The 27,446-nt window shown below is 44.4% G+C and overlaps 1 protein-coding gene across 1 annotated transcript; it reads right to left on the bottom strand.

Annotated features, from left to right (window-relative positions):
• Positions 1-11,236: 11,236 nt before the first annotated feature.
• DLL4 (delta like canonical Notch ligand 4) lies at positions 11,237-26,470 on the bottom strand. Its single transcript, XM_075927121.1, has 11 exons — positions 25,931-26,470; positions 25,533-25,796; positions 24,903-24,960; positions 23,403-23,672; positions 21,763-21,823; positions 21,551-21,681; positions 18,562-18,731; positions 17,137-17,356; positions 15,848-16,556; positions 14,959-15,067; positions 11,237-13,170 (listed from the first exon to the last, which is right to left on the bottom strand). Exons 1-11 carry the CDS (start codon positions 25,982-25,984, stop codon positions 13,165-13,167), a joined length of 2,052 nt encoding a protein of 683 aa, XP_075783236.1. The 5' UTR covers positions 25,985-26,470; the 3' UTR covers positions 11,237-13,164.
• Positions 26,471-27,446: the final 976 nt, after the last annotated feature.

The following is a 27,446-nucleotide window of genomic DNA, read 5'->3' as shown; positions in this document are numbered from 1 at the left end:
TGTTGTGAAGTGGCCCTGCAAAGGTTCCCACTAAGGGGGGAAAAACCAAGTTCTACCAAGGGACCTGCGACAAAGAGTTGCGGGGTACTTACGGGAAAGATTCATAGCTTCGGGAGCTAAGCTCATGTGACCTATGTGTATGTCCAAACTGCAGCTGAGAGCTAACCTGCCAGCCCAGATTCATACTAGCTTGGCTTGAGCTAGCATGTGAAAAATAGTGGCTGGTGCAGCTCTGGCAGACACTTGAGCTATGTACCAGAACTCAGACCAGGGAATTGGGTGGGGCTTGACAGCTCAAGCTACCACCTGAATCACAATGTCCACGCTTCTATTTTTAGCATATTGCCTCAAGCCGAATAAACAGGCTTGCAGGGACTCGGCAGTTCCAGAGATTCCCCTGCTTCACCCAGGTTGCCATGTGTGAGTGGAGCAGATACTGAGTGAATGAGCCCAGAAACCTGGACCTTACATTGCACTGCTTTGTGCTGAAATGATGCCAGACCACTTACTACTGGCTTGGTGTGGAAAGGTGTCCTACCACGGAGAACAGAATAAGGCAGGCTCCCCGGAAACCCTGTGAGAATTAAAGAGTTCCTTTGTAGACAGGTGCAGGGAGGTTCCTGCTCCATCTCCACACATGCTAACAAACTGTACAGGGGAGCCCCCATTGTGTAAGCAGAGTGGCTGCCGCAGATAAAACCCAATTGTCTTAACCCACTTGTTGTATGATTATAAATATGAACTCACCAGAAGTGCCCACCCTGCCATCAGAGTCTGGCAGCAGTAAGGCCTGGGAGGGGATTGCCTCCAAAGTTTAAAAAAAAGATCCTGGCTCTTGGTGAGATTGGACCCTCCACTTGTTTGCTGAGTGTTCTGTCCTGTTATTGAATTCTAACAGGAGAATGCAAATCGTTGTTGCATCCACTGTTGTGAGTTTGTCCCAAATTCTGTGCACAGTGGGTTTTGTGAGGTGTCTAATAAAAGCTTATGCTATGCTGATCCTATTTATGCTACTCATACACATGTATGATTTTTGTATGTAAAGTTTTGAATATCGGCTCCATTCATGTATTTTAAATGTTTTCTGTCTGGGAGACAGCAGCAGGCATCTCCCAGTGGTTACTCAGTGAATAACTATGCTGCATGGACAATGGCTCTTCAGCGTTGCCAATAATCACCTGAGGAATTCTGCTGCAAACCTGCAGACCAGTAGGTACCTCATGGCTGCTTGAATAGAAAGGACATGAACAAGTTCATTGATCATTTGATCAGCTTGGTTTTGGGAGGTACCATCACTCAGGAGAACAATGGATTTTCCTCTGCATGGGCAAGCTTATAAAAGGATCCTGGGGGTTCCTCCATCTTTGTCTTCAATCTTGCTCTTGACTTCAGAAGCATCTGTGTTATGGAAAAGAGGGCCCGGAAGGATTTGTTGATCCATCCTAACATAGATTTTTAAGCTAGCAGTTTGTTACTTCTCTGCGAAGAGCCTGCCTCAAGAACTTGGTGATTGATGTACATCCTGTGCTTTCTTTAACAATTCATCTCACAACCTTTTCTTCCTTTTTATTAATAAACCTTTAGATTTTAGATTCAATCTAAAGGATTGGCACAGCGTGCTCCTTTGGGTAAGAGCTAAGGCATAAATTGAACTGGGACCGTGGCTGGCCCTTTGTGGGGGGGTGGGGTGGGGGAAGGAGACTTGTTTGGAGTTGGTGAGATTGGTTTTCATACTTTCTCACCTGTGTAAGGTGTGGTGCTGGTTGTGGCACAGGTAAAGCTGGAGTGTCTAAGGGGAGTGCTTGTATGACTTCTTGCTGTCCAGAGTGGCAGCTGAAGTGTACTTTGTGACTGGTTTGGTGCCTAGTTATGGAGAACTGCAGTCTTGGGCTGTAAGTAAACCTGGTTCTAAGCAATTCACCCTGATTTGACCCTCACAGTGGTGCCCCAGACTTCCTGGTATATTGCAGTCTGGCAGCGGTAAGTCCTGGGAGGGGATTGGCTCCAAAGTTTAAAAAAAGGCCCTGGCTATCGATGAGACTGGATCCGCCACTTGTCTGCTGAGCATTTTCCTCTTCTTCCTCAGCAATGTTCTCCTTGTTGTTGCCCGAGACAGCCTGAAGAATCTCGTGGGAGGTATCCACTAACACCTGTGGGACACTGGTCAGGTGCCACCCTACAGTCCCATGCAGCTGCTCATGGAATCGGCATGTCTGAGTCAGAGCTGCAAACCAACTGTTTGCCTCCTTTGTCTTCTAGGACACCTGCCTGAGCTCCTTTGTTTTCACACAGCACTGCTGGGTATCCCTGGTATATCCTTTCTCCACCAGTGCCTGTGTGATTTTTTTTGCATAGATATCAGCATTTCTTCTGCTGCTTTGTAGTTCTGCCTGCACAGATTCTTCTCCTCACACAGCAATCAGGTCCAGGATCTCCTGCATGCTCCATGCTGGAGCCCATTTGCAACCCTGGGCATTCATAGTCAGGTGTGCTGCTGTGCTTGCCACCCTGGGGCTTTTCCTGTGTGCCTAGGAGAGCAGCAGAGTTGAAAGTGCTGGCCAGAGCAGTCACATTGGGGCACTGAGACACCTCTTGGAGTCCAAGAATGTTGACTTTAACAGGGCTACATCTGCTCTATCTCCAGGTGGACCACGCAAGGTCGAATTTAGTGTTACTACCCTCGTCAAGGAGGAGTACAGAAATCAACTTAGTCACTCTTAAAATCAGCAGAATAGGCTTGGTTAGGGTTAGAAAATCGACCTAATACGGCTAACTTCAACCCAAACTTGCAGTGTAGACTAGGCCTCAGGAATTGTCTATTATTCTGTGTATGGTGCCTAGCACAATGGGCATCCATTCTTGATTGGTCCTTAAGCACTACTCTAATAAACATCATGATAGTTATTGTTCATAATCAAAATTGGTAAATGTTTAGTTGATTTGTAAAACCACAAAGGATGCTGGACTTACAATCTGGGCAACTAGTTAAAAATACAGTCAAAATCAAGCCAGCAGGAACTGCACTTCAGGGAGATAGCTCACAGACAAAGATACTACTTCTTGTCAGAGTATCAGAATTTGGCCTTTGTATGCACCGTAGGTCCACTAGCACTAGGAAAGGTGAGTGTCCTGTTAAACACATATTAAACACCTACACATACAGTGGAAATGACCAAACTGGGTTCTTTAAAACTAGAGTCTGTCATTTGCAGGGCTCCCCGAGTGCCTTCATGGGTCATACGAAGCTGTGGAGAAGAATGATCATGAGCACATATTGTTTTCAGAAGGAAAAAAATGTCTTATCTCAGAAGAGCACTGAGGATTTGCTGCTTCTGAGTAATATGGCAATTCCAGAGTTAGAGTCCATTCGCTCCTCCACTCCCCTATACAGTGACAGGAGTTTCTCAATTGTTTTCAGTGGGAGTAAAATAAGGAGATAGCTCTCACAAGCTCATTTCAGTTCCTTCACATATGGGAGAAAGCTTTGGTTGGAGAGGAAAACCAGTCCCTAAAACGGGAAGGATAGAACCATATAGAATTAAAAAAAAAAAATCTTCCCAGCTAAAGTAAAAGCAGGAATCATTTGACAAGTATAGTTTCGGACACAGGGCAGGACTGCCATGAAATCCTCAGGCTGTTGGGAGAGCAGCATAAATCAGCTCTGGTCTGTTAAAGCTATTAAAACTGCATTGAACAAGTGCAGGAGGTAATTAAGTGCTGTCAGGTCTGATGCATTTGCTAGTTATCCAGAGATTTTCTCTGTGTCTTGGTTATATTGTCTTAAGATGTGGACCATTGTACTTTTCTGCAGCCTTTTTCTCTTTCCTCTTTCAGCATGAGCAAAGCTGACCTATTATTTAGGAACAATATATGGCCCAATCAGAGGTGGAGAGCGAAAAGTGGGTCTGAGATCCTGGATTTATTTTCAAACACTTTTTGGCAGTGTGTATTCCTCTTGCCAATAGGTAAAATTCAGTCCTGTGCAGATAGCCTACAAGGCCTAAATGCCACTTAAATCTTCAAATAAAGCTTAGTAGATGCGTAACCTTGGTTCTGGCCCTCACCTTGCCAGAGTAACTCATGAATGATCCTCTTAAACACAGCAGCTTTGTGTCCTTATTCATCACATTTCCTAAGAGCTGTCTAGCAAAGAGGCAGGGAGGTCTGGCTTTCCATCTAGAGTAAAACTTCTCCACAGGATTGATGGTGGCTGTCAGAGAATCAGGGGACTAGGAAGGAAGGGACATGGTGGTCACCTTAACCAAGTTGGGTTTGTGGTATAAATTTTACAGCACCATTAATGTCCAGAGTGCTTTACAAAACAAATAAGGCAAGGTACTTAGATACAATGCTTACAGTTTAACAGACAAAAAATACAGGGCAACAGCATAGGTGGGGAAAGGGAGGTCCAAATCTAGAGGATGAATAGAAGTGTTTTATCTTAGGGACATGAAGGAGGTTGGTGTCTGGTGAAATGGTGGGATGCTATTCCAAACTCAGTGGACATCCAATGAGGCACCAAGCTCATCAGAGGAGGAGCTTAGTGCTCCAGACAGACAGGGCTGAACTAACTCTTCTGGGGGCCCAGAGCTATTAGATTTTGTAGGGCCCTCTAGGCTCTCGGGTGGGACAAAAATTAGGGTTCAGAGTGCAAGAAAGGATTGTGGGTTGAGTGTGGGAGGGGGTGAGGGCTCCAACTGCTGGTGCAGGCTCTGAGATAGGGCTGAGGATGAGCAATTTGGGGTACCGGAGGGGGATCCAGGCTATGGTCAAGTACAGGAGGGGGCTCAGAGCAGGAGATGGAGGTGGGGGTGTGGGAGTTATGGTGTGGAAGAAGGCTCAGGGCTATGGGGTGGGTATGTGGTGCTTACCTGGGGCAGCTCCCCTTTGGTGGTTCAGGCCCTGGGGAAGAGAGGGGGCAGGCGGCTCTGAACACTACTCTTTTGTGCTTGTCTACAAGCACTGATCCCACACAGCTCCCACTGACTGATTTCCAGCCAATAGGCGCTGTGGGGGCAGAGTCTGTGGGAGAGGCAAGTATATGGATGGAGCCTGCAGCTCCAGCCCAGTCCAGCAAGGCGAGAATGGGGACTGGCAGCATGCAGAGCTGTGACTCCCTCCTATTCCAGGCAGGGCCAAAACATAAGGGTTTTAGTGATTGTAGTCCAGGGCTCCAGGCTCAGGGGATCTCACAAAAAGCTCTGCACTTTGGATGGTGTTGCCTTTAGCCTAGAGCTCTGGGCTGCAGCCTCTAAAGCCCCTTTCTTAATCCAGCCCTACAGGCAACACCTGCCCTCAGGGTCTCCAAAATTTTCAAATAGTCTTCTAGATGTTGGTAAGTGACACTGAGACAAGGGAGGAAGGGAAAAAAACGTATTCACTATTGTGTCCACTTTACTGTTGTGTCTCTGGACATGTTATAAAAATTCAGGCTGTAAAAATAAAGAACATGGCAAAGGGCCACTGAGTTATGTCACATCTCCACAGCTGGCATTTGGATTCTAAGGAAAGTATGCTGGGAGTGTCTTATCTTCTATGTAAAACCAATATGCATTTATTAATCAAACAGACCAGATAAGGGAAGGAATCTGACAAGCCAGCGAACATACACCTTTGCCAGCTTTCAGTATAACCCTTATGGCATGGGTATAAATCATTAGTCACTTTCCATGTCCACGTCTCCCTTGTCTTAACAACCTAGCAAACAAAAATCCATTAAGCAATAATAGCATTTGAAAAGTGATTATTTTTACAGCAATATGTTCATTCGTTAGATTGTGGCAGTTGCTCAATAGTCATCCTTATCTGTCACAAATAGCACTTTGTGGTACAAGGTTAAATGTTACAGGTTGAACCTCTCTAGTCCGGTACTTTCTCTGGTCCAGCAAAATCCGTGGTCTGGCATAATTTTAATTAGCTGGATGTCCACCAAGTTTCCCACATTCCCATAAAGTTTTTTTTAAAGCTACCAGTCCCGGCTCTCAGTGTTCTGGGCTGTTATTTAGTTCTAATTTACCCCTAATTGTCTTTCTAAGAGCCCAGTAAACAGCAGAAGTGCTGGTAAGGCCGCCAGACCATACTGACCTCCATACTGAGTTTGGCAAATTCTCTGGTTTAGCACTGGTCAGATCTCAAGGGTGCAGCATTAAAGAGATTCAACCTGTACTTACATACATACATCTCAAAAAATCCCCTTTATCCACTTACAGGTACATCCTGCATCCTTTTTATGCATCTTCCTCCTTGACACATTAAGTAAATTACTGTTCTGCATTCCATCTGGATAAATGCAGTTCTGCTGTATATGTAGCAGTGCTGCTAGTACTGTCATATTTAGACATATGTCCCAGCAGTTGTTTCTCTTAGGGTGTGTCTAGACTACATGCCTCCGTTGACGGAGGCATGTAGATTAGCCAGATTGGCAGAGGGAAATGAAGCCGCGATTGAAGCCGCGATTATTTTAATCGCGGCTTCATTTCCCTCTGCCGATCTGGCTAATCTACATGCCTCCGTCGACGGAGGCATGTAGTCTAGACGTACCCTTACATACCAACTCTTTTCAGAGGTAAGGTCAGAACCTGAAACTGGATCTATCCTGGCAGACTTCCTGCACTGTGTGGAGCCCAGCAGAAGTGAATTGGCCTATATAGCACTCAGAACTGACAATGTCAGAAGGTTGTTTTTAGTAACAAAAGGACATTACTATATATTGTTCTTGCATTTTTTAAAAGATATTGTTTTCTCTATATAATGGCAGATTTTCACAACTAGAAGCTGACAAGATATAAGCCTTGGGACAAACCCATAACTCCACTGTAGTTTATGATCCTGGAGTAAGGGACAGGATTAATTTGGGCCCTCTAGTCCATAGAGCTATTAAATTCATTTTGAAAAACATAAATGTTTGATTAAAGAAGTAACACCATGTGAATGAGGCAAACCTAAAGCACTTATGGTACTGGTGCTGCTTCTGTTTCTGAGAATATTTTATATTGATATAGCGCAGGGAACCTTTTTTCTGTCAGGGGCCATTGACCCACATTAAAATCAGGCAGGCAGCCACACACAAGCCAAAAGAAGAAGAAACCTCCCTCATCTCACCTTTAGTCATGGATTAACTCTTCTCAGGAATTGGAGACTTAGATTTTGTGGGGTCCCCTAGGCTCTGGAGTGGGACCAAAAATTAGGGTGTCAGAGTGGAGGAGGTGATTGCCGATTGGGTTGGGAAGGGAGTGTGGGACGGGGTGAGAGTTACAAACGGGGGTGTGGGTTTTAAGGTGGGGCTGAGGATGAGGTGGCTGGAGTGTAGGAAGGGGCTCAGTACAGGTTGGAGTGGGGGTATGACGTCTGGGCAGGAGTTAGGGTATTGGAGTGGGCTCAGGGCTGAGGCTCAGAGTTGGGGCATGAGGTTGAGGAGGAAGTTAGAAACTTAGGATGCAGGAGGGGTCTCAGGCCTGGGGCAAGGAGTTGGGGTGCAGGGCAAGGGGGCAAGCATGTAGCTCAGCACAGGCTGTGCTGCGCTGCACTCCATGCAGGCACCACTCCCTGCAATTCCTATTGGCCAGGAATCCCAGCCAATGGGAGCTGCGAAAGCAGAGCCTACAGGAGAGGGCAGCATGGGGGCTGAGCTTCCTGTGGTGATGTGGCTCCAGCCCAGGCAGTGTGTGTGTGGCAGGGAGGGGAATGGCAGCACATAGAGCAGGCATGTCCAAAGTCCGGCCCGCGGGCCAATTGCAGCCCGTGTTCCAGTTTAATACGGCCCCACAGGTAATTTGGCAATATCTATCTTTTATGGCCCCCCAACGAATCCATATGTATTGAGATGAATACATTGTAAAATCTCAGTTAATGTCAGTTGGTCTAAATCAGTTATAAATATATTTGGACACAACATGTATACTTGGTGTTATGTTCCTGTTCATATTTTTTTAACTTAAAAGTTGACAGACAACCTTTATTACCAATAATATGTAATGTACTTTACAATGTTCCTGACATATATTTCAGCTTCTTGGATTTTTTTTTTCATCTGGCCTTCAGATATGAAAGGCAGAGTGATTTAACACCTGTTTAGATTTGTCATCCATGTGACGAAATGAAAAGTATGCCGTTTGCAATAAACTTTGCATAAAATAGTTAATTTGCATTTAATTTTAATGGTTCAAAGAATGTCAGGAAAAATGGTCGGCCCTCATGCATGTTCACTTCATCAAATCTGGCCCTCTTTGAAAAAAGTTTGGACACCCCTGACATAGAGCCATGCCCCCTCTCTGCCCAGGGAGGGCCAGAATGCAGGGGATTTAGTATCTGAAGTCCAGGGTTCCAAGGCTAAGGGGGCCTCACAAAAAGATCTGGACTTTTGGTGTCCTGGAGATCTTTTGTAGGGCTCCCTTTAGCCCATGGCCTTGGTCTGCAGCCCCTAAAGCCCCAGTGCCGATCTGGTCCTGCCTGTTGTGGGAACGAGCTGAGGGCACTGGTGCTCCTGCTCCAGCTCCCTGCAGGGCTCTGAGGCTCAAAGTTTCTGAACTGCAGTACGGAGACTTGCTGGGAGCCAGATCAAATTAAGCAGGGGACCAAGGGATCCCCACTATTGATATAGCGCTTTCATCCTGAAACATCTGAAAGTGCTTCACAAACTATATGTCTGAGGAGTAGCTGTATTAGTCTGTATCTGTAAAAACAACGAGGAGTCCTGTGGCACCTTAAAGACTATCAGATTTATTTGGGTATAAGCTTGCATGGGTCAAAACCACTTCGTTAAATGCATGACAAAATGACTTTGACCCCCAAAGCTTATGCCTAAATAAATCAGTTAGGGTATGTCTACTGTGCAATAGCTATGTCTTAACATGCTGCCCATTATTTCAAAATATTTTTCAAAATAATGGGTGCTCTATTTCAGCATCCCTCGTTCCATGAGGGTTAAAGGATGTCACAAAATAGTGCTTTATTTCTAAATTTAGTGCTGTGTAGACATGCGAAATTTCAAAATAAGCTCTTTCGAAATAGATTTGAAATAAGCTACACAATTTACACTATGCAAATTGCGTATCTTATTTTAAGTTTAGGGTGCTGTGTAGACACACCCTGGCTGCGTCTAGACTGGCAAGATTTTGCGCAAAAGCAGTCGCTTTACAAAATCAGTGGTTCTTGCGCAAATACTCCGACTCTCCCGCAAGAGGGCCAGTGTAGATAGCCAAGTTAATTTCTTGTGCAAGAAAGCCCGATGGCTAAAATGGCCATTGGCGCTTTCTTGCACAAGAGAGCGTTTACACTAGCACGGAGGCTTTTGCACAAAAGACATCTTTTGCGCAAAAGCATCCGTGCCAGTGTAGACGCTCTCTTGCGTAAATACTTTTAACGGAAAAACTTTTCCATTAAAAGTATTTGCGCAAAATCATGCCAGTCTAGACGCAGCCCCTTAGTCTTTAAGGTGCCACAGGACTCTGCATTGTTTTCTCAAAGTCTATGCAACACTTTCACACTGCAATCATGTCTTGGGTGACAGAATAGTAAACAACCTGGGCACAGCTTTGCCTATGCAAGATTGTGATATGGGGTGGGAAATTTTTGGCCAAAAACATTAGGTTCAATCATAGTTGTAGTGTGTATTCAGTCCATATGGTTTCAATTTATTTAGCAATGTCTCTAGAATATATAGATGTGCATAGATTCATGTGTATTTTTCCTTGTTCGTTGTGGATGCATGCACCACATGTGTCTTACCTTTGGAGGCTCTGTGATCTACTTTGGGAGTTGTGTGGTAGTAGCACCAATATGTATATACAATTTTTCTTGTAGACTGGTGCATAGCTTTTTCATCTTGCCTATGTGGGCATGCACAAAGTCATGTGCTGTGCCTATTTTACCAGTAGGGTCTACATTTCTTCCATGGGGTTTTATGAATTCAGCTTCCTCCTGCCCACACGTATGATTTCCTGTTTCATTTTAAACATGCAAAACTAGGTCTTGTTGATCTTTGCTTGCCTAGTGCTGTGGGAAGAGCTTTCTGGCTATTTTCCTGTTTGATTGTGTGTGTGTTTTGTTTTAAGCAGGCCAGAGTGCGTGTGTGTATGTAATCCGTGTGTTCAATTAAGAGAGGCATCTGTTGGGTTTATTTCTCATTGCCAAGGAAAGGCTGCAAGCCGGGAGCATCTGCTCAGCTTTTTGTCAATGGCTTGTTTTTCATAATTTGCTCTACAAGGTGAACATTTGGGGATAGGAGAGAGCTTTTTATTTGTTTTCCATCTTGAATGTTTCTAAGTGAAGCCAAGGAAATTGATTTTACTAACAAAGAAACTGAAGAGCAGGAGGCACCAAAAACCCTCTCAGTAATAGCATTGCTATACAGTAAGGGACTTCTTGTATTTGTTTTATCAAGCATTACGTGTAGTGGTCTAATAAGAGTAAAAATTGTGTGATAAGGTGGCTTGTAGTTTATTTAAACAAGTTAGATTCTTGAAAAATATATAAACATGCTTTTTAGCACGAGTAACTTTTTTCTGTTCTTGCTGTAACTTTTTGTTTATACACTGTTGTCAGACTTGTATGCTACAGGAAGAGATTCAGTTGCCTACCTGTAAATAATAGCTATATATGTTCAAAGGCCTCTAACCATGTTAGCATTATCTTACAAAACGTTCCCTTCACAGCTTGTTAAAGCTTACTCTGAGAGCATCTTGGGGTTCAATATATCCTGAGAGAACCGTGATACTGGAGCAGCAGAAGGATCTGGGAAACATGCCACAGCAGAGGCTCAGCAAACCTGTGATAGTGGGAGAAAGGGGCATAAAACTGTACAGGGGAGGGATAAACCTAACCTATTCTTAATTGAATGAGGAGGAATAAATGCTGTAAATCCAAATTTATGATGTGCAAGATTAAACCATACAGGGTAAGATTTAGTACTTACTCAAGTAATTTTTGAAAGACATGTGTGATTAACTCTATCGTGATTAATTCTTACCCTATAAGTGCACTGCAACATGAGTTAATTTTGCCACTTTGTAAGGGGACGAGAAAGCTTAGAATAAATGCACAATAGCAATTATTCTGTCTTATCAGTTCCATATTACAACCTCTCAGCTGTCAACTAATAATCAAGCAAGTCTACATAATATGTACATTTGGGATGGATGTGGAAAGCTGACAGTCAAACTTGCTTCTGGGACAAGGAGTTACTCTGTATATCACAGGATTATGAAACCTGAGTGGTAAGAAGACAAACCATGTAAGCTTCATAGTAGTAGGAAGGTATTTTCATTGTTTGAAAAAAAAATAAAATTCAAACTTTATCACATTAAAAACATTACATGAGAAGTAATAAACATATTTACACTTCTGGTTTGATTATAAATATACATTATATACAAAATAATGTTATAAAATGTAGAAAGTTCAGTGCTTCTGATTTTTTAAATTACTGAAATACTAGACTTCAAAATAAACCACAGACAAACTAAAATCCATATTATTGATTTCTGAAGGTCATCTTCAAAATGATGTGTGGTCAGAGCAGAAGGTCAGTAGTGGACATTATGACAGGACCTTGCCTGCACAGTTCAAGGCAGCAGATGGTCTAGTCCAATACTAGGATTTACAAGGTCAGGAACGGTAGTAGATAGATAGCATAGTCCCAGGTTTCCTTGAATGAGATCCTGTTTCCTCCCTCTTCATTCCTCCCCACCTTGCAGTTTCATCTTATTACTACAGTATGGCACAGCACTTTCCTGTCAGCTATTATTGCTGTAAATGTGTGTATATATATAAGATAGTCTATGTGCACTGAACCTACCCGTTCAGAACTGTGCCTCTGCATTCAAGGAGTAGCTTCCCCATTTCCCTGGTGTTGTGAGTGGCAATGAAACAAAGAGGACAAGCTTAGAGCCTTCAAATCCTATCCTTGAAGTCTGTCCTTGAAGAGGGCCTCTCATTGGCTGCTTCTCTGTTAGGCATTTGGAACAGGGGTGAAAGGACTGTGTATGTGAGGGGGATTTCTACAGTAGGGAAGTAAAAGATACAGAAATAAACCCCTCCCACTTCTTTGAAAAAGTGACAGCTAGGACTTTGAGCCTATTTGCAGTTGACGGCACCTGATTCAGAAACACAACACACAAGCCTAAGTTCTTGCCAAAACAAAACAAAGTTGTGTGTCAGAAGAAAAGTTTCACTTCTATTCACAATTACTGGTAGTGCAAAGGGCATGAAAACAGCTGAGACAGCTCAGCAGTGTAAGTTCTAGTAGATGATTGATTTTTAACGCATTTGTAAGGCTTTCAGTTAGGGCTGGTATTGTGGCTTTCCTCATACTGAGAGGAAAGCGGCAACAAGCATTCCTTACACCACCCCTTTCTCAGCAGTTTAACTTGGGAGAGTCCTCTATCATTTCAGGGATGAGACTATGTCCCAAATTATTGCTTAGATGAGAAGTTCTCCAAGGCAACATCAAAATGAGAGAAATTGTAAAAATTCAGTATTCCTCTTCCCTTCCTTTCTTAAACCCTCAAAATTGAAAATAATAAATGCAGCTGGAGAAAAGAAGATGTAAATAAATGAGCAGCAGGATGTGTCAATCACCCCTGCCCAATACTGGTCAGGTACTGCAAATGAAGGCAGCAAGTCTCTGATTGGGCTCCTTAGATTCTATGACATGCTTTAGGCACTTTTAAACCTACAAAAGAATGGAAATCTGATTTGTTCTGTATCCAATATCCACATAGCAATGCATATTTTTCTTCGTGCATGTTTCCAATGGCAACATCTGCACGTGTAAGTGATAGTCAAGTGCCTTCTGCTCCACCTGGAATCTCCCAGAGTTAGAATTTGGAAAGCAACAAGTCTGTCCATGAGGAACTGGCCTCAATATTTAAAGCCAGTCAAAACATTTTTCATCCTTCTCTCCTCTGCCCCCTCCCTCTTTTACAGCCAGTTAAATTCCTTGTATCAAATGTCAAACAAGGACACTACAAACAAAAAGGTGTATTGCATCTTTCAGTAAATTCACAGTCTGTCCAGTTCACCCAGTTCCATCCTCCTCCTGAGAGCAGCAAGTTGCATATAATTAAAAAAACGTCCAATCCAGTTCTGAATTGTAAACAATGCAACAGAAATGTCCATCTTCTAGCATCACCAAATCTGAGGTGTAGACAAACTGACTCTTCAGTCTTATACCTGTCAGGAAATAATTTTAAAAAAAGATTGAGAAGGAAGCACTATGCGCAGGACATTAAAATAAAACAAGCAAATCATAAACCAAGTACATCTAAATCAAACTATTTTAAGCCAGATGTTTCTGAAGCTTAATTAACAGTACTCAGGCGGTAAGGCTGTTCTACAGGTCAGAGAAGCACTAGCTAATAGCTCTGCCCTGTTTCCTGTAGCCACACATCTTACAGGTGAATTATCTGGTTTGAATAATTAGGTCAAAATTTTCAAGTCTGGATACCTAAAGTTAGGCTTCTAAACCCAAATGTACCCAGCTTTCATAAGTGTTAATCAAGCAGCACTCTTAAAAACCAGACAACTTAAATGCCAAATATGGATTTAGGAGTTTAACTGTAGGCAGCCAAGTTTGAAAATACTGGTGGAGATTTTCAAAAGCACATATAGAAGTCAGGTGCCTAATTCCTGGTAACAATCAGTGAGAGTTAGGCCCTTCCTTCCATTCTATTGTACCTGGTTTATTTGTATTACCCCTATTTTTCAGCTTGCCTTCTGAGTACAAGTGTCAGAGGAGATAGAATTCTGTTGTACTGAGTGTTAATGTCATAGCAGATATCTCCTGCTCTGGGCTCGGACTCTCAGTTTCAAAGCTGGGCACATATGCAGAAAAATAGAAATAAAGCAAACTCAGTTCAAGGTACTTCTTCAGATAAGAGAGCCAAGAGCTGGTGTTTAATTGCCCTTAGCTTCTCATTGTGCCTTTTTCCAAATTATCATCTCTTGTTCCTCAGTAAATATTCAGTTCCTTAACAGCTTTTACTTTAATTCTCAACACTATCCCATGCTGAACTACTCCAGTTAAAAATCTGTTTCTGTATTGTGCCCTGGACTCTTAGGTAATGCATAAAAATCCAGGAAAGTAATGGGATCCTGTGTGGCAAAGGAGTTAAGTGCTCTTCCCTGATTTATCTATACTGGCATGCAAAATTGGTGCTGCTGCAATTGATGCAGCAGTGTCAATTTAGCAGGTCTGGTGAAGAGGCAGTAAGTCGATGGCAGTACTTTGCCTCCCCAAGAAACAGAAGGTATGTCGGTAGGACAGCATCTCTCATCAAGATAGCATAGTGTAGATGGCATGTTAGTTTGACGTAAGCTACAACATTCAGGGGAGAGCTTTTTTCACACCTGAGTGACGTAACTTACATCGACTTAAGTGGCAGTGTAGACCAGGCCTCATTGTACTCTTCCTGGTGTACTCTTCCTGGAAACAGCTCTTACACCTGTTGACGGAACTCCATGGCTACATCTGTGTTCCCATAGAACCGACAGCAATCTGATGCTCTCTTGCTGTTGTGGGAACTCTCCTAACTTTACATCTATGTCCTAGGATCTGTCACTTTCATTTTGTGGACCATGTATGTAAGAAAATAGTCTTATACCACTGCTCCACTCATTAACTTTTATGATCTGATTTTCAGTAGTGCTGAGCATCCTCAGCTCCCACTGCCTTCACTTCTGAGTGAAGCACCTTTGAAAAAAATAAGGACACTACTTCCCATATCTCTACCAGTACATTTGCTGTTTATTCTGGTGGTCCACCACAAAGGGTTCCGTGTACCACTGATGGCTATGACAGTCATAGCCTTTGGTCATACTATAGCTGGATACTAGAGTGTGCTTGAAATTCCTGCAATACAACTGACCTCCTCTCATACTTCAGTTCTGAAGGAAGACTTGCTCTGCCACTTTGTGAATCAATGACTATGCAGGTGGGGCATTAGGGATCCATGTACTTACCTCTGTGGCTATGACACACTCATTCCGCTCCTCTGTTATCACAAACACAGACTGGTACATAGAATCCCTTGGAGAACATATGGTTGATATCCTACATTCTGGCTTTTCACTAAGGGAGACATCAAAAGACAAAGTAAAAAAATGTAAGAATTCTTAAGAAAATTAAAAACCCTTATAATTTTATCTTCTAAAATGGGAAGATAACATGAGTAAGACGACAAGACAATACCCCGAATCTTTGTTTCGGGTATTCCATATAATGGAGTAGGAGGTTATAATTGTAGAGGACTCAGTACTGTCCTGCTACATTTCCACCCTTCCCTGTCTAATAAATGTACTACTCAGTTCCATCTCCTGTCCCTTTTTATTTCCTCCCATGTCCGCCTTACAATGCAGCCTTTAAATCACATGTGAAATCCAAGTAAGAGATGTTTAGTATATAGAGCAAAAGACTGAACAGATGGGAAACCCATTTTCTCTCTTCAATTGGAGTATGGCTATTCTTATTTCAATACCCAGTCCCACAAAACAGCTCATTCTTGGGAAGGCTGTCCTATCTTTGCTTTCTTATTAAGCTTTGAAATAATTATTTTTAATCTCAATTTAGATCTTTGTTCTTTTCTTTCCACCATCTACCTGTAAGGTAAATCTCTACTTATTTTCATGAGTGGACTGACCGCCATTACCCATGATGGCTATATTCTGGGCAGGAACAGAATTTAATCAACGGACACTTATGCACATAGAAACTCATGCTCTAGTGTGAAGATTCCCCACCTATAGACTAATTTTCTCCGACTTCTGCTCCCTGAATAAAAATGACCTTATTTCTCACATGTACCTTGAACACATCTTGCTTAATGATTGCTGGGGAAAACTGCACGCTTACCTGTATAATCGGAGGGGAGTCTTCTCTCCTAAACACTTTTCACTTTTATAATATTTATCTTCCTGTGTTCCTCTGCTTGTCAGATCCTTTACCAGGTTATAGTCCAGTGTATGGTTCTTAAGTTTGTAGTTTGATTTTTCCAGCCCACAGTCCACCTCTAGATCTTTATTTTTGTTGGTGTTTTTGAGCTGGGAAGCTGGAATAAGGTTGTCCTTCTGGAAATCAGACAGATTGTTCATAGTCTCCAAGTCCTGCTCTGGGTGTCTCCGCATCTGTCTGATGACCATTGCTATCATGCAGAATAATACAAGCAAAGCCACGAGTCCCACACCCATGGATATAGCTATCCAAGGAATAGGTTTAGGTGGATATGGAACGGGCACTGTATAAACTGGGAACTCACAACGGCTGCCCATGAAGCCATAAGGACAGCTGCAAACAAAGTTAGCATTAGAGAGTCCGCCATAGCATGTGGCACCATTCTGGCATGGCCCAGAGGCACATTCATCTCTAGTTTTAATGTCACAGTTCCTGCCAGTGTAGCCTGGCAAGCAGGTGCATGTATAGTCATTGATCAGGTCATGACAAGAGCCTCCATTGGAACATGGGTTCCTGGCACACTCATTGATGTTTATTTCACACTTCTGACCAGAGAAACCAGCACGGCAGCGACACACACGGAGTTGACCCAAATCAAAGCAAAGACCACCTGGGGGGGAAAAAATGTTGAGTCAGCAATAGACTTCATCCTGAACACAGTGTCACTTCCTCCGTGAGCAATTCATATTACTGCAATAGGTGGGAAATAGTTTTACATAAACACTATATGCATTTTTATGAAAGTTCTACAAGTTACCTAATCAAGCCATTGTGATATAATCATGTGCCTTTAACAATGTACAAAGTGTTGTAGTCACATTGCTCCCAGGATATTAGAGATAAGGTGAGTGAGAAAATTTCTCGCTAACAGAAGCTGGTCCAATACAAGATATTACCTTACCCACTTTGTCCCTTTAATATATAGGTAGTTTAATTTACTCAGAACACTTTTCCCTTTTTGTCCTTTCCATGATAAATCTCCAGCAATTTCTAATGCACTGGTAATTTATATACAACATAACAATGTTGGTTCCTTCTGAGAGGTCAGGGTAGGAAGTGAAGTATAATAGGAGAAATAGGCTGATAACACAGCGGAAGAGCTAGAGATCAAATTAAAGATTTTCATTACTTTAGCACTGAAAGTGTGAAGGATCCAGAAATAACCAAGACCTCCTGATGGGTAGACTTACCATTTGCACAAGGGTTGCTTGTGCACCTATCCACTTTCTTTTCACAGTTAGATCCTGTAAAGCCGAGAGGGCAACGGCAAGTGTAGCTGGCCCCTTGGTCCTTTTCCAAGCATGTGCCACCATTAAAACAAGGAGAGTCAACACAAGTCAAGGCACTGTGCTCACAGTGAACACCATAATATCCAGGGGGGCATAGACAGTGATAACTGTTCTCCATATCCTGCAAAATGAAAAGCATAACTTGAACTTTTGCTATTTGAGTCTATTCAAAGGCATTTACTTTCATGTAACTCCTGTTGATCAACAGCGAAGTTTCTTCCATTCCTCCTCCACTACCTAATGAGAACATATTATTCTCTGCAATCAGTGAAACATTTAAATAGAAAAAGATGCAGATAGGACTCAGAGGAATTAAGTCACTAGACATTCATGTTCAGAGTAAGGGTAATCACTTAGTCAAGGAGAACAGGTGTTACTGTGGCAAACTAAATGCCCAACTAAACAAAAAGATACTACTAACTTTACCACTGTTTATTTAATAGGATCCCCAAAGTCCTCTTAGGTCTGCACTGTATGTATCTGATAATACAGTCGCAAGCCAACCATTCATTCTCTGCATGGCAGCCCATTTCTAATGAGAACTGATTTTGCTACACTATGAAGAGGCACACTTGTAAACCATACTGAAACCCTCTACTGTTTGAGTGTGATCCTTGAGAGCTCATGGGCATGAACAGAGGGGCTACATGCACGGATTACTGGCAGAATACACAAAGCACATTTGACATCCATGATTTACTGATATAGATCAACAGGCAGAATTAACTAATATGAATTAATAGATTTCTGTAAATATATTGAAACACTAAACAGAATTACTGGCAGAATACACAAAGCACATTTGACATCCATGATTTACTGATATAGATCAACAGGCAGAATTAACTAATATGAATTAATAGATTTCTGTAAATATATTGAAACACTAAACAGAATTCTAGCAGAATTCTCTAAAATGCATAAGCTTGTCATACAGAAATTTTAATCAGTTTCATATTGTATTCCTCTAACATAATTCAGGGTTACTCCTTTATTAATGACTAGAAAGGTTTTAGTGCATTTCAGTTTGAGGAAAATTACTTTTGACATCTATTCTTACTGGACCAGTGTTTTGAATGGCTCTCATCAGGACCTCTCCAGCATGGTAAGACTCAGTTAACTAGTTTTGATCTTGGCAATACATCTTCCCCTATAATAAACTTCCTCCTCTGACACTTCCAGGAAAGAGTTCAGTACGATATCTGAGCGCTTTAGTAATGGACCTGTCAACTGTCAGATTCCTATTATGTTGTTAGAAAGCCATTTTTGAAAAGGTATACTTGTGCTTGTTTCAAAGACTGACTTCCATTTAAAATTAGCTCTTACCGTGCAACTACCACCATTCCTACAGGGATTGCTGTCACACTCGCTGATTTCATGCTCACAGTCAACACCAGTGAAACCAGGTTTGCATGAACATGTATAACTGCCCTGGCCAGTGTTCAGACAAGTGGCTCCATTTTTGCATGGTTTGTGGTGGGTGCAGTAGTTCAGATCTGCAAGGATATTAAATGTTAGAGACTTTGACAATCTAATAGAACCCACTCATTTGTCAAAATAATGACAGCACAAAAAGTGGAAATAGACATTTTAGATAGCTGAACCTTTTTTTCTAAGAGGTCTTTCATTTTGTTAACAGAATGAATACAGATATTGCCAATAAATGTTATTTCACCCATCACTGTATGTCGTCTAAACTCTGAAATGAAGAACATCTATCAAATCTTTAACTGCAAGTACCTTCGTATACTCTCCCCTCTGGCTGTGTCTAGACTGGCAAGTTTTTCCGCAAAATCATCTGCTTTTGTGGAAAAGCTTGCCAGCTGTCTACACCGGCCGCTTGAATTTCCGCAAGAACACTGACGATCTCATGTAAGATCGTCAGTGTTCTTGCGGAAATACTATGCTGCTCCCGTTCCGGCAAAAGCCCTCTTGCGCAAATCATTTGCGCAAGAAAGCCAGTGTAGACAGCACAGTACTGTTTTGCACAAAAAAGCCCCAATGGCTAAAATGGCGATCGGGGCTTTTTTGCGCAAAAGCGCGTGTAGCTTGTCCAGGGACGCTTTTCCGCAAAAAGTGCTTTTGCGGAAAAGCGTCTGTGCCAATCTAGATGCTCTTTTCTGAAAATGCTTTTAACGGAAAACTTTTCCGTTAAAAGCATTTCCGGAAAATCATGCCAGTGTAGATGTAGCCTCTGTGTATAAACTCATTAGCCTTAATGGGATTTAGATGTGCATTCATCAATTTGAAAAGTATACATCCTTGAAAGACAACATATGCTGTGACAAACTTATCTTATGGCAAAGTTTGTTATATTCAGTTCTATATTGCAAAAAGTGCTAAAAAGGGGGAATCTTAAAACTACCTACCTTTATGTACTATATGTATGTTGAGTGTGACACTAGTATAAATGACCTAAATGTATACTACGTATAAGGGTTTTTAAAAACTGAGATGGGGTTAAACTCATAAGTCCATAGCACTCAAGTAGGAAATCTTTGTAACTCATATTTAAATACAGGCAGTCCCCAAGTTACGCGGATCCGACTTATGTCGGATCCGCACTTACGAACGGGGCTCTCTCGCCCCGGAGCTCGCAGGCAGCGGGACCGCCCAGAGCGCAGCGGTCCAGCCACCTCGACCTCCGGGGCAAGAAAAGCTGCTCTGGGTGCCCCTGGTCTGCTGGGGACCGTCTCTAGCAGACCAGGGATACCTGGAGCAAAGCTGGGAGGCGGAGGGGTCCTGGGCCTCTGAGGCTTTGCCAGAGCAAAGCCTCAGAGGCGCGGCACCCCGCCGCCGCTGCGGCTTTGCTCCCTGTGTCCCTAGTCTGCTGGGGGGGCGGGGCGCAGCTAGTGGGCCCCCCTCCCCAGCAGACCAGGGAGACGTGGAGCAAAGCCCCGGGCCTGTGGTAGAGCAGGTGGGGCGCTGCCGGTTGGTCCCGCAGCACCGCTCCTTGGTGCTACTGGACCGACCCAGCAGCACCCCAGCTGCTCTGCCCCAGGAGTCCTGATTCAGCTGCTGCTGATCAGTTTCAGCAGCGGCTGAATCAGGACACCTGGGGCAGAGCAGCTGGGGTGCTGCTGGGTTGGTCTAGTAGCGCCAAGGAGCGGCGACGCTACTGGACCAACCCAGCAGCACCCCAGCTGCTCTGCCCCAGGCGTCCCCAAGTCAGCCGCTGCTGAAACTGACCAGTGGCTGACTACAGGAAGCTCCTGCCCCGGGGCTTCCTGGAATCAGCCACTGATCAGTTTCACAGCAGCTGACTTGGGGATGCCTGGGGTTCTTAAGTTGAATCTGTATGTAAGTCAGAACTGGCGTCCAGATTCAGCCGCTGTTGAAACTGATCAGTTTCAGCAGCGGCTGAATCTGGACACCAGTTCCGACTTACATACAGATTCAACTTAAGAACAAACCTACAGTCCCTATCTTGTACGTAACCCAGGGACTGCCTGTATAAGAAGAGTAATTAGAATGCAGGTGGCTAATAGATAATTGTGTGCACATTTTCTGCTTTTCCTGCTATTCTACGCTTAAGAAACAACCATATCACAACCACCTCCGCAGCTATTTACACAGTTTCACAACAGCAGTTTATGATCTTTGTTTCAACAATATTACTAAGGCCTTGAGGACACTCTTGGTTGGCTAGAATTCATAGATCTAATGGGTGTGCAAGTAGTAGTAGTGTGAAAAAAGAGGTTCTATATTAAGGGATACTAATCTTGCTTTGTGATTTTTCTTGCACATTTCTTAAGTTTACTTCCTCATGTATAGAACTAAGAAAGGCACAAATGAGGTATTACTTCTGTCAGAGTTAGTAAACTATGTGATTTCTACTAATAAATAGCTGAATCTTAAATTCTTGTTTGAACAAGCACACAGACTGCATATTCAATATAACTGTGGATTTATACAAAAAGTTACCAAAAAGTTCACTTATGTTTTCATCTATACTATTAATAAATTATGAAAATGTGAAAACCTTTTAATAAATTGCTGCCTATTAACATTTCACTGGAAGAGATTTATTCCAGATGCTGTGGTTTAGGGCTTGTGTGTACATAAACAGTTCATGGCAAGCTAGAGCATGAACTAGCCTGCTGTGGAGTAACTGTTCACATGCACCCTGCTGAGGTGCATTTACAGTTGGTTAGAGTGCTCTGCTCTAATCTCTTGAAAAAATTTATCTGGGGAAACAAGAGGGGAGCAGTGTGTAGAATCACACTCCAGCTTGCAGTGTTGCTTATTGCTCATTTGTGTAGATAATCCTTTTCATTTCTTACTTAGCTCAGTCCCATGAAATACACAAACTAACCTTGATCACAGAAGAGGCCACCCCAGCCTTCATCGCATATACACTGCCATTGCGTTTTACAAGTCCCATGGCGGCAGCCTATATGAGGAATGCACTCATCACAATAGCGGCCTTGCCAACCAGGGCGACAGCTAGAAAAAAAAATTATATGTTAATTACAATAAAAAGTTAAAGCTGTAGTGAAGTTCAGATTGAAATAATCATCTACTCACATGCACTCTCCTGGCTTATTGCAAGATCCATTTCGCTCAGAACAGCCAGGCAGACAGATGGCTATAAAAAAACAGAAAGGTTTAAATAAATACATCTGGCAGTACAGTTTACACTTTTAAAAAAGCAAAAGGATTGTGCTTTTAAGAAATATCTTGAAGCCTACAACACAAATTAATTAAAATTTTCATTTAAAAATTCAGATGACAGGGATATATGAATCAAGAAGTGTACCAGAGAAAGCCAGCATTTGATGTGAATAGGGGAGTTCTTTTTCTGTTTGCAAAACATGGGCACCTGCATCCCTAAGTTAAAAAACAAAACAAAAACAAAGAGGGGGTAGCTGTGTTGTACCACTACAGCACTACAATTGATGCATCTCATCTGGGGGTAGCAGTGGTGAAATAATTAGCATAGACAAGTTGTTGTCATTTCAATTCAGAATACAAATGACACTGGGATTAAAAGGCAGGTGTCTTGTCTACCCTAGCTCTCATCATTGTTGCCACCTGTGGAATTGCACCAGAGCAGCAAGAAGCTCCAAGTCTTAATGTGGGGTGGAGGCTACAGTAGGCAAGGCTTGAGTGAGCAGAAAGTATGTTTCTTTCCTATGGTGGGAGTTGAGGCTGGGTGTAGTGCTACTTTTTAACTGCATAAACGAGGTGGTGAACACACAGGACTTGTCAGGCCTTGGCCACAGCCAGTAGAAAAGGTCTGTTCTCACCCAAGGTTAGCTCTAGCCATGGCGGGCGGGGGTCCTAGTGAAAACAAGGCAGCACAGGGAGAGAAACCTCCGCCTCTTTACTTAGCCCGATAAGGGTGGCAGGTATACGAGGCAGTGGAAGGTGCTGCCTTACTTGGCCCCTACCACACCCAGCCCTGTGCCATGCCTGCTGCGCAGCTCTCCAGAGCTCTGGGGTGGGGGCAGGCTGGGGCCATGATGCCCACTGGCTCTCCAGAGCTAAGGAAGGTTGGGGGGTGCTACCCTGGGGCAGGGAGGGAGCAAGGGCCAGCAGCCGGGGTGCAGGGGTGGAAGGGAGGAGGCTGGGCAGGGGCTAGCAGACCATGCGAGAGGGGGACATGGGCTCTGGTAGGCGGGGCTGAGGGGAGACTTGCATCCCCAAGCCATGGGGTCACCCACCGCCCAAGTAGCCCAGTGAACGTGGCTACGACCCTGCCTGGAGCCAGTGAGGGTGAGTAGCGAGGCTTGGCAGAGGCCCCCCAGAGGGTATTTCCCCGGGGCAGGGGGCGGCATGGCCGCTCAGCACTGGGCGGGGGGAGCTGGTGGCCGCCCAGGGAGGCCCCATAGGGTACGGGGGGGAGAGCCCGGGGGGGGGGGGACGGCGACCCAGCATCGCTCTCCTCCCCCGGCGGCGGAGCCCGCGCTCCGAGCTCCCCAGCTCGTTTGCTCTGGCGCGCGCCACCCTTTACCCCTGGCGAGCGGCCGGCGGGCAAGGGCTAAAAACCGCCCGCCCCGCCCCCGGGCGCTGGCACGTGCCGCTTGCGGCGCTACCACCTCTGGGCAGCGCGCGCCCCGCCCCTCAGGTGGGCCGAGAGGACACGGGGCCGCGGCAGGGAAGGAGGCGGCGCTGCGGCAGGGCGGGGCCCCTGCCCAGAGCGCGGGCCGGGCGGTGCCACTTACGCTCGGTGCAGTACTCGCCGGTCCAGCCCGGCAGGCAGTCCAGGCTGCCGTCGGGCTCGCACACGTAGTGGCCGAAGGAGTCGTCGCGGCGCTTGCAGAGGCGGGAGCAGCTGTCCCCGTAGTAGTGCTCGCTGCAGATCACCCGGTAGGAAAAGCGCAGCTGGGTCTGCGAGCTGCTCTTCAAGTCCTGGGACCAGTTCTCGCCCACTGCCAGCGGCCCCTGGATCGTCACGTTGCTGATCCGCCACTCTTCAGCCAGGGCCTGGGAGCCTGCGGAAACACACAGCTCTGGCTCAGCACCGCTGCGATACAGCCGCTGCCCCACACTGCTTCCCCAACCGCTGCGCCCCCCACCCCCGGACAGCGACACTCCACATTGCACCCCCAAGTCGGTGCCACACCCCAGCGCATCTCACATTGCCCTCCCCCAGTGATGTACCCTAAATCTACGCTACATCCGGCAAGTGCCATCTCTCCAGCCAGAGCCACCCACAAACTGCTCATTGCAACCACTGACACCCCCTCCGCGTCACATCAAAATGCTCAAAGTTCCTAACCACAGACCAGTGCACATTACTTTTATCCATGCAATGGTACAGATCCTGGGCCTAGTGACAACATCACTGTTTTCCCTTTTAAACGAAATAAGGACCAACGTCAAATAAGGGGATACTAACTGAAGGGACAATTTCAAGGTGTATTTTGCACGCGTTGGGGGGGACGGGGACGAGGAGGTACAACGTGCTAATGCAAAGCGCACCAGTTGGAGTTCAGGAACAGTACTGCTGCTATTGTTTCCAGTATCAATGATTATCAACCATGAACCTAAGAGGCTTTGCAGAAAGCTTTTCAAAGTGAGAACTGTTGTGCTTTGAAATATCCTTTTCCTCTATGTCAGAAAAACATCCCAAACCCATTATTCCTTTTCCAAAGGGCGGAATTTGAAAAAGGTGTAAAATACAGGAAAAGGCAGTCATGACTTTTTGGCAGCCTTGTCGTTTTCTCACCAAAGAGCTCCTTTCTTTCCCACGCCAAAAATAAACGGGAGGAAACGCAATTGTGTTGGAGATTAGGTAGGGGACAAAAATCAAAGCAAACCTGATGGATATAATTTAGGGAATAGCTCCCGCTTGTAGGATAAAGCTAGCACCAAGATTATAGTATAAACATCGGAATTCAATAAGGTCAATTTAGCTTACTTTAAAACTTTTCTTGTGACATTGACAGGTTAACTATTTTGGATTAGTTTGCAAACAAGCAAGGAATTTTAGGAAACGGTCGCCCTCTTGTGATTACTAAGTGCAGTTGTAACACACACACTGGCAAGTGTGGTTCACTGTCCCATGCAGTGGCACTTAAACCACTTACAGAGAGAAAGAATAATGAGTTTGCGCTACACAGCTTTAGCTGAGAGCCAGCTGGCTTTTAGCTCAAGCAGTACAGGCTCACGAACTAAGCTGCAGAAGTCCCAGGCTGGGTTCCTTACACAGTGACATTCACCTTCTGGAAGGTAATTTGCAGGAGCATGCCAGGCTTCAATGATCAGTGAGAAAGTCCCCTGCAAATGGAAACAAACCACAAGTGAGAGGAAGATCGAGAATTTGAGATAAGCCAGACCTTGACTGAAATGGATCAGGAAAGGTTTGGGTCTGTCACTGAGTCTTCCGTGGGAGCTGAAACAATTGGGTGAAACAAGGAAACCTCTGATGGGGAGTGCTGCCAGGTCGCAGATATACATTTAATTAATCTAATTGCAGATAGCATTACTGTGTCCGAGTCAATGACACGGAGCTTCCTTAGGGCTGTTTCATCTCTTGGGAAAACGTGTCTCTTGTCTTTCACTGACAAGGGCATTTTGTTTCGGTTTTGATGGTTTTTCTCAACCTCCCCCTCCCACGAGTTTTGTTGATCGAACATTTCCCCAGCTTGCGTGTATTTCCAGCTCTCTTCCTGTAAGTAATATTGATGTCTAAGTGCTTATGGACTGGATGCATTTTCCATCTCTTCTTTAAAAGGAAGTTATGAAAATAAGCGTAATGATGAAAGTAATTTGTTTATAAAAACGCATTTTGTTTAACCTGCTCACCCTCCTCCCCTACATTTTAAGTCATGTTTAAGGTGGGATCTCACCGGCCACGTGAAGTTAAAGGGCAACTTAATGGGGCTGCCAAATCTCTCTGTTTCTTTGATGCTGAAGGAGTTTACTCCCAGGACTGGGGTGACGACGCTGCCGAAAGTGCAGGAACCCGGAGAGACCACTGTCTGAAAATGCTTCAGACACACACGAAAGAAGGTCCTACAGTGGGGCGAACAGGGTTTTCCGCTAGCCAGGGCCCCCTGGCTATTCGCAAACTCGTGCAGCTCCAGTTGGAAGACGCCAGAGCCGGATACCCTCTGCACAAAGAGGAGACACACAAAACAGCCACATCAGAGCTTACCCCCGGTTTTGCCACACATTTGGTTTCCATCACCCAATTACATTTAGGACCACGCATTCAGCGAACCCCCGTTTTTCAATATGTGATTACCTGCTGGAAAATCATTAACAGAAACATCAAGCCAAAGATGCGCAAAGCTGCCATCCTCTTGTTATTCAAGGCTTCACACGCTTAGTGGGAACTGGGTTTAATTTTCCTCCGGTATTCCTCAAATGGTCCAAGTAAAATGCTTCTTCCTTGAGACAAAAAGTCGTCACAGCAATTCACCTGTCCTTCCAAATATTTCCCCAACCACCAGTAGAAAATGGAAGGTATAATCCAGGTGTTTAAACCATCCCCCTCCGGGAATTAATCCTGCAGCCAACGACCACACTCTGATTGCTTTAGTCGCGTTTATAAACTCCAAAGCCGAGTGGATTTGTTGAGAGACGCACAGGGGTGTGTTTAGTGTTGAACTGCTCCTCCTTCACCAGAGCTAACAGCGCTCAGTAAATGGATAACTTGCTTCCCTTGGAGCTGTTTATATAGTTGCCTCTTGTCCTCGCATGCTCATTATGTAAACTGTCAGTCAGACTCACGGGCGGGCCCTTCCCAAATGTGGAGAGCCAGAATTAATACCCTGCTGCAGCAGCACTGACCACCAAGGAGACGAGCTGATTATTAACAAGCCAAGCATCTGTTGAGATATTTACAGCACTCACACTAGGAGAGTTCCCTCGAAAATCAGACGTTTTTCCAAAGAGAGAAGCTTTCCAAAGTAGCCAGATAATAAAAGCTAAAATAGGAAAGGGAAAAAAAACCCACCCTTATTTTTATATTACGCGATCGCCATCCAGCTTCAAATTCCTCCCAAAGACAAATGATTGCTAAAGACAAACACTGCACCTACGACAGCCTCCTAGTGACGAAGTTACCTGCCTTGCCCGCTGGCAGGTAGAAAGTAAAAGTAAAATTGTCCTTCTGAGAAAGTGAAACGCACTTTTGCTGTAGAATTGTGTCGCCCCTCGAAATCCTTACTACAGTGTTGCCTGCATTGTGCTCTGGGATCACACGGCTTAATTTTGAGGTACGCGTGCGGAAGGCCGCCCCTGACTTCGCTCTCAGGTTATTTCTAATCACAACTAAGGCCATTCACCCAGCGAGGGAGCAGGAAAAAAATAAACAGCCGCAATCTTCCACCCACGTTCTCCAGTTCAGTTTGGTTACCTGTTTGATTTCTGCCTAACCGTTTAAACTAGGGGGTTCTAAGAGGTCACTTTGTCATCTTTCTTCAAAAGCCCGGAATCCATTTGCCCAGGGACACATCCATGTTGACAAGATAAACTCAGGTGAGAGCGACCTTCAGTGAAACTTAAAGGCACTGGGAAAATGTAAGACCCGCTTGGACTATTTTGGGGGCGAACCCAGCAAATCACTAGAGATTGTGTAAAATGGATTTGTTAGTGGCTATTCTCGGGCTAAGAGTGTACCCTAGTTGTAGGGCTGGCGTGTGTCAGTAAAGCCGCCTGATTGCAATGTGTGCTCATTGTTGGGTCGCGTGTCCCTCATTAAAGCCAAGCACAGAGAAGGCCTTTCATGTGGCTTTTTATTTCAGCTTGTTAAAAGG

This window comes from Pelodiscus sinensis, chromosome 4 (assembly GCF_049634645.1).
Source record: "Pelodiscus sinensis isolate JC-2024 chromosome 4, ASM4963464v1, whole genome shotgun sequence".
NCBI classification, from domain to species: Eukaryota; Metazoa; Chordata; order Testudines; family Trionychidae; genus Pelodiscus; species Pelodiscus sinensis.
Note: the sequence above shows the minus strand (reverse complement) of the source record. Positions and strands in the feature narration are given on the sequence as shown.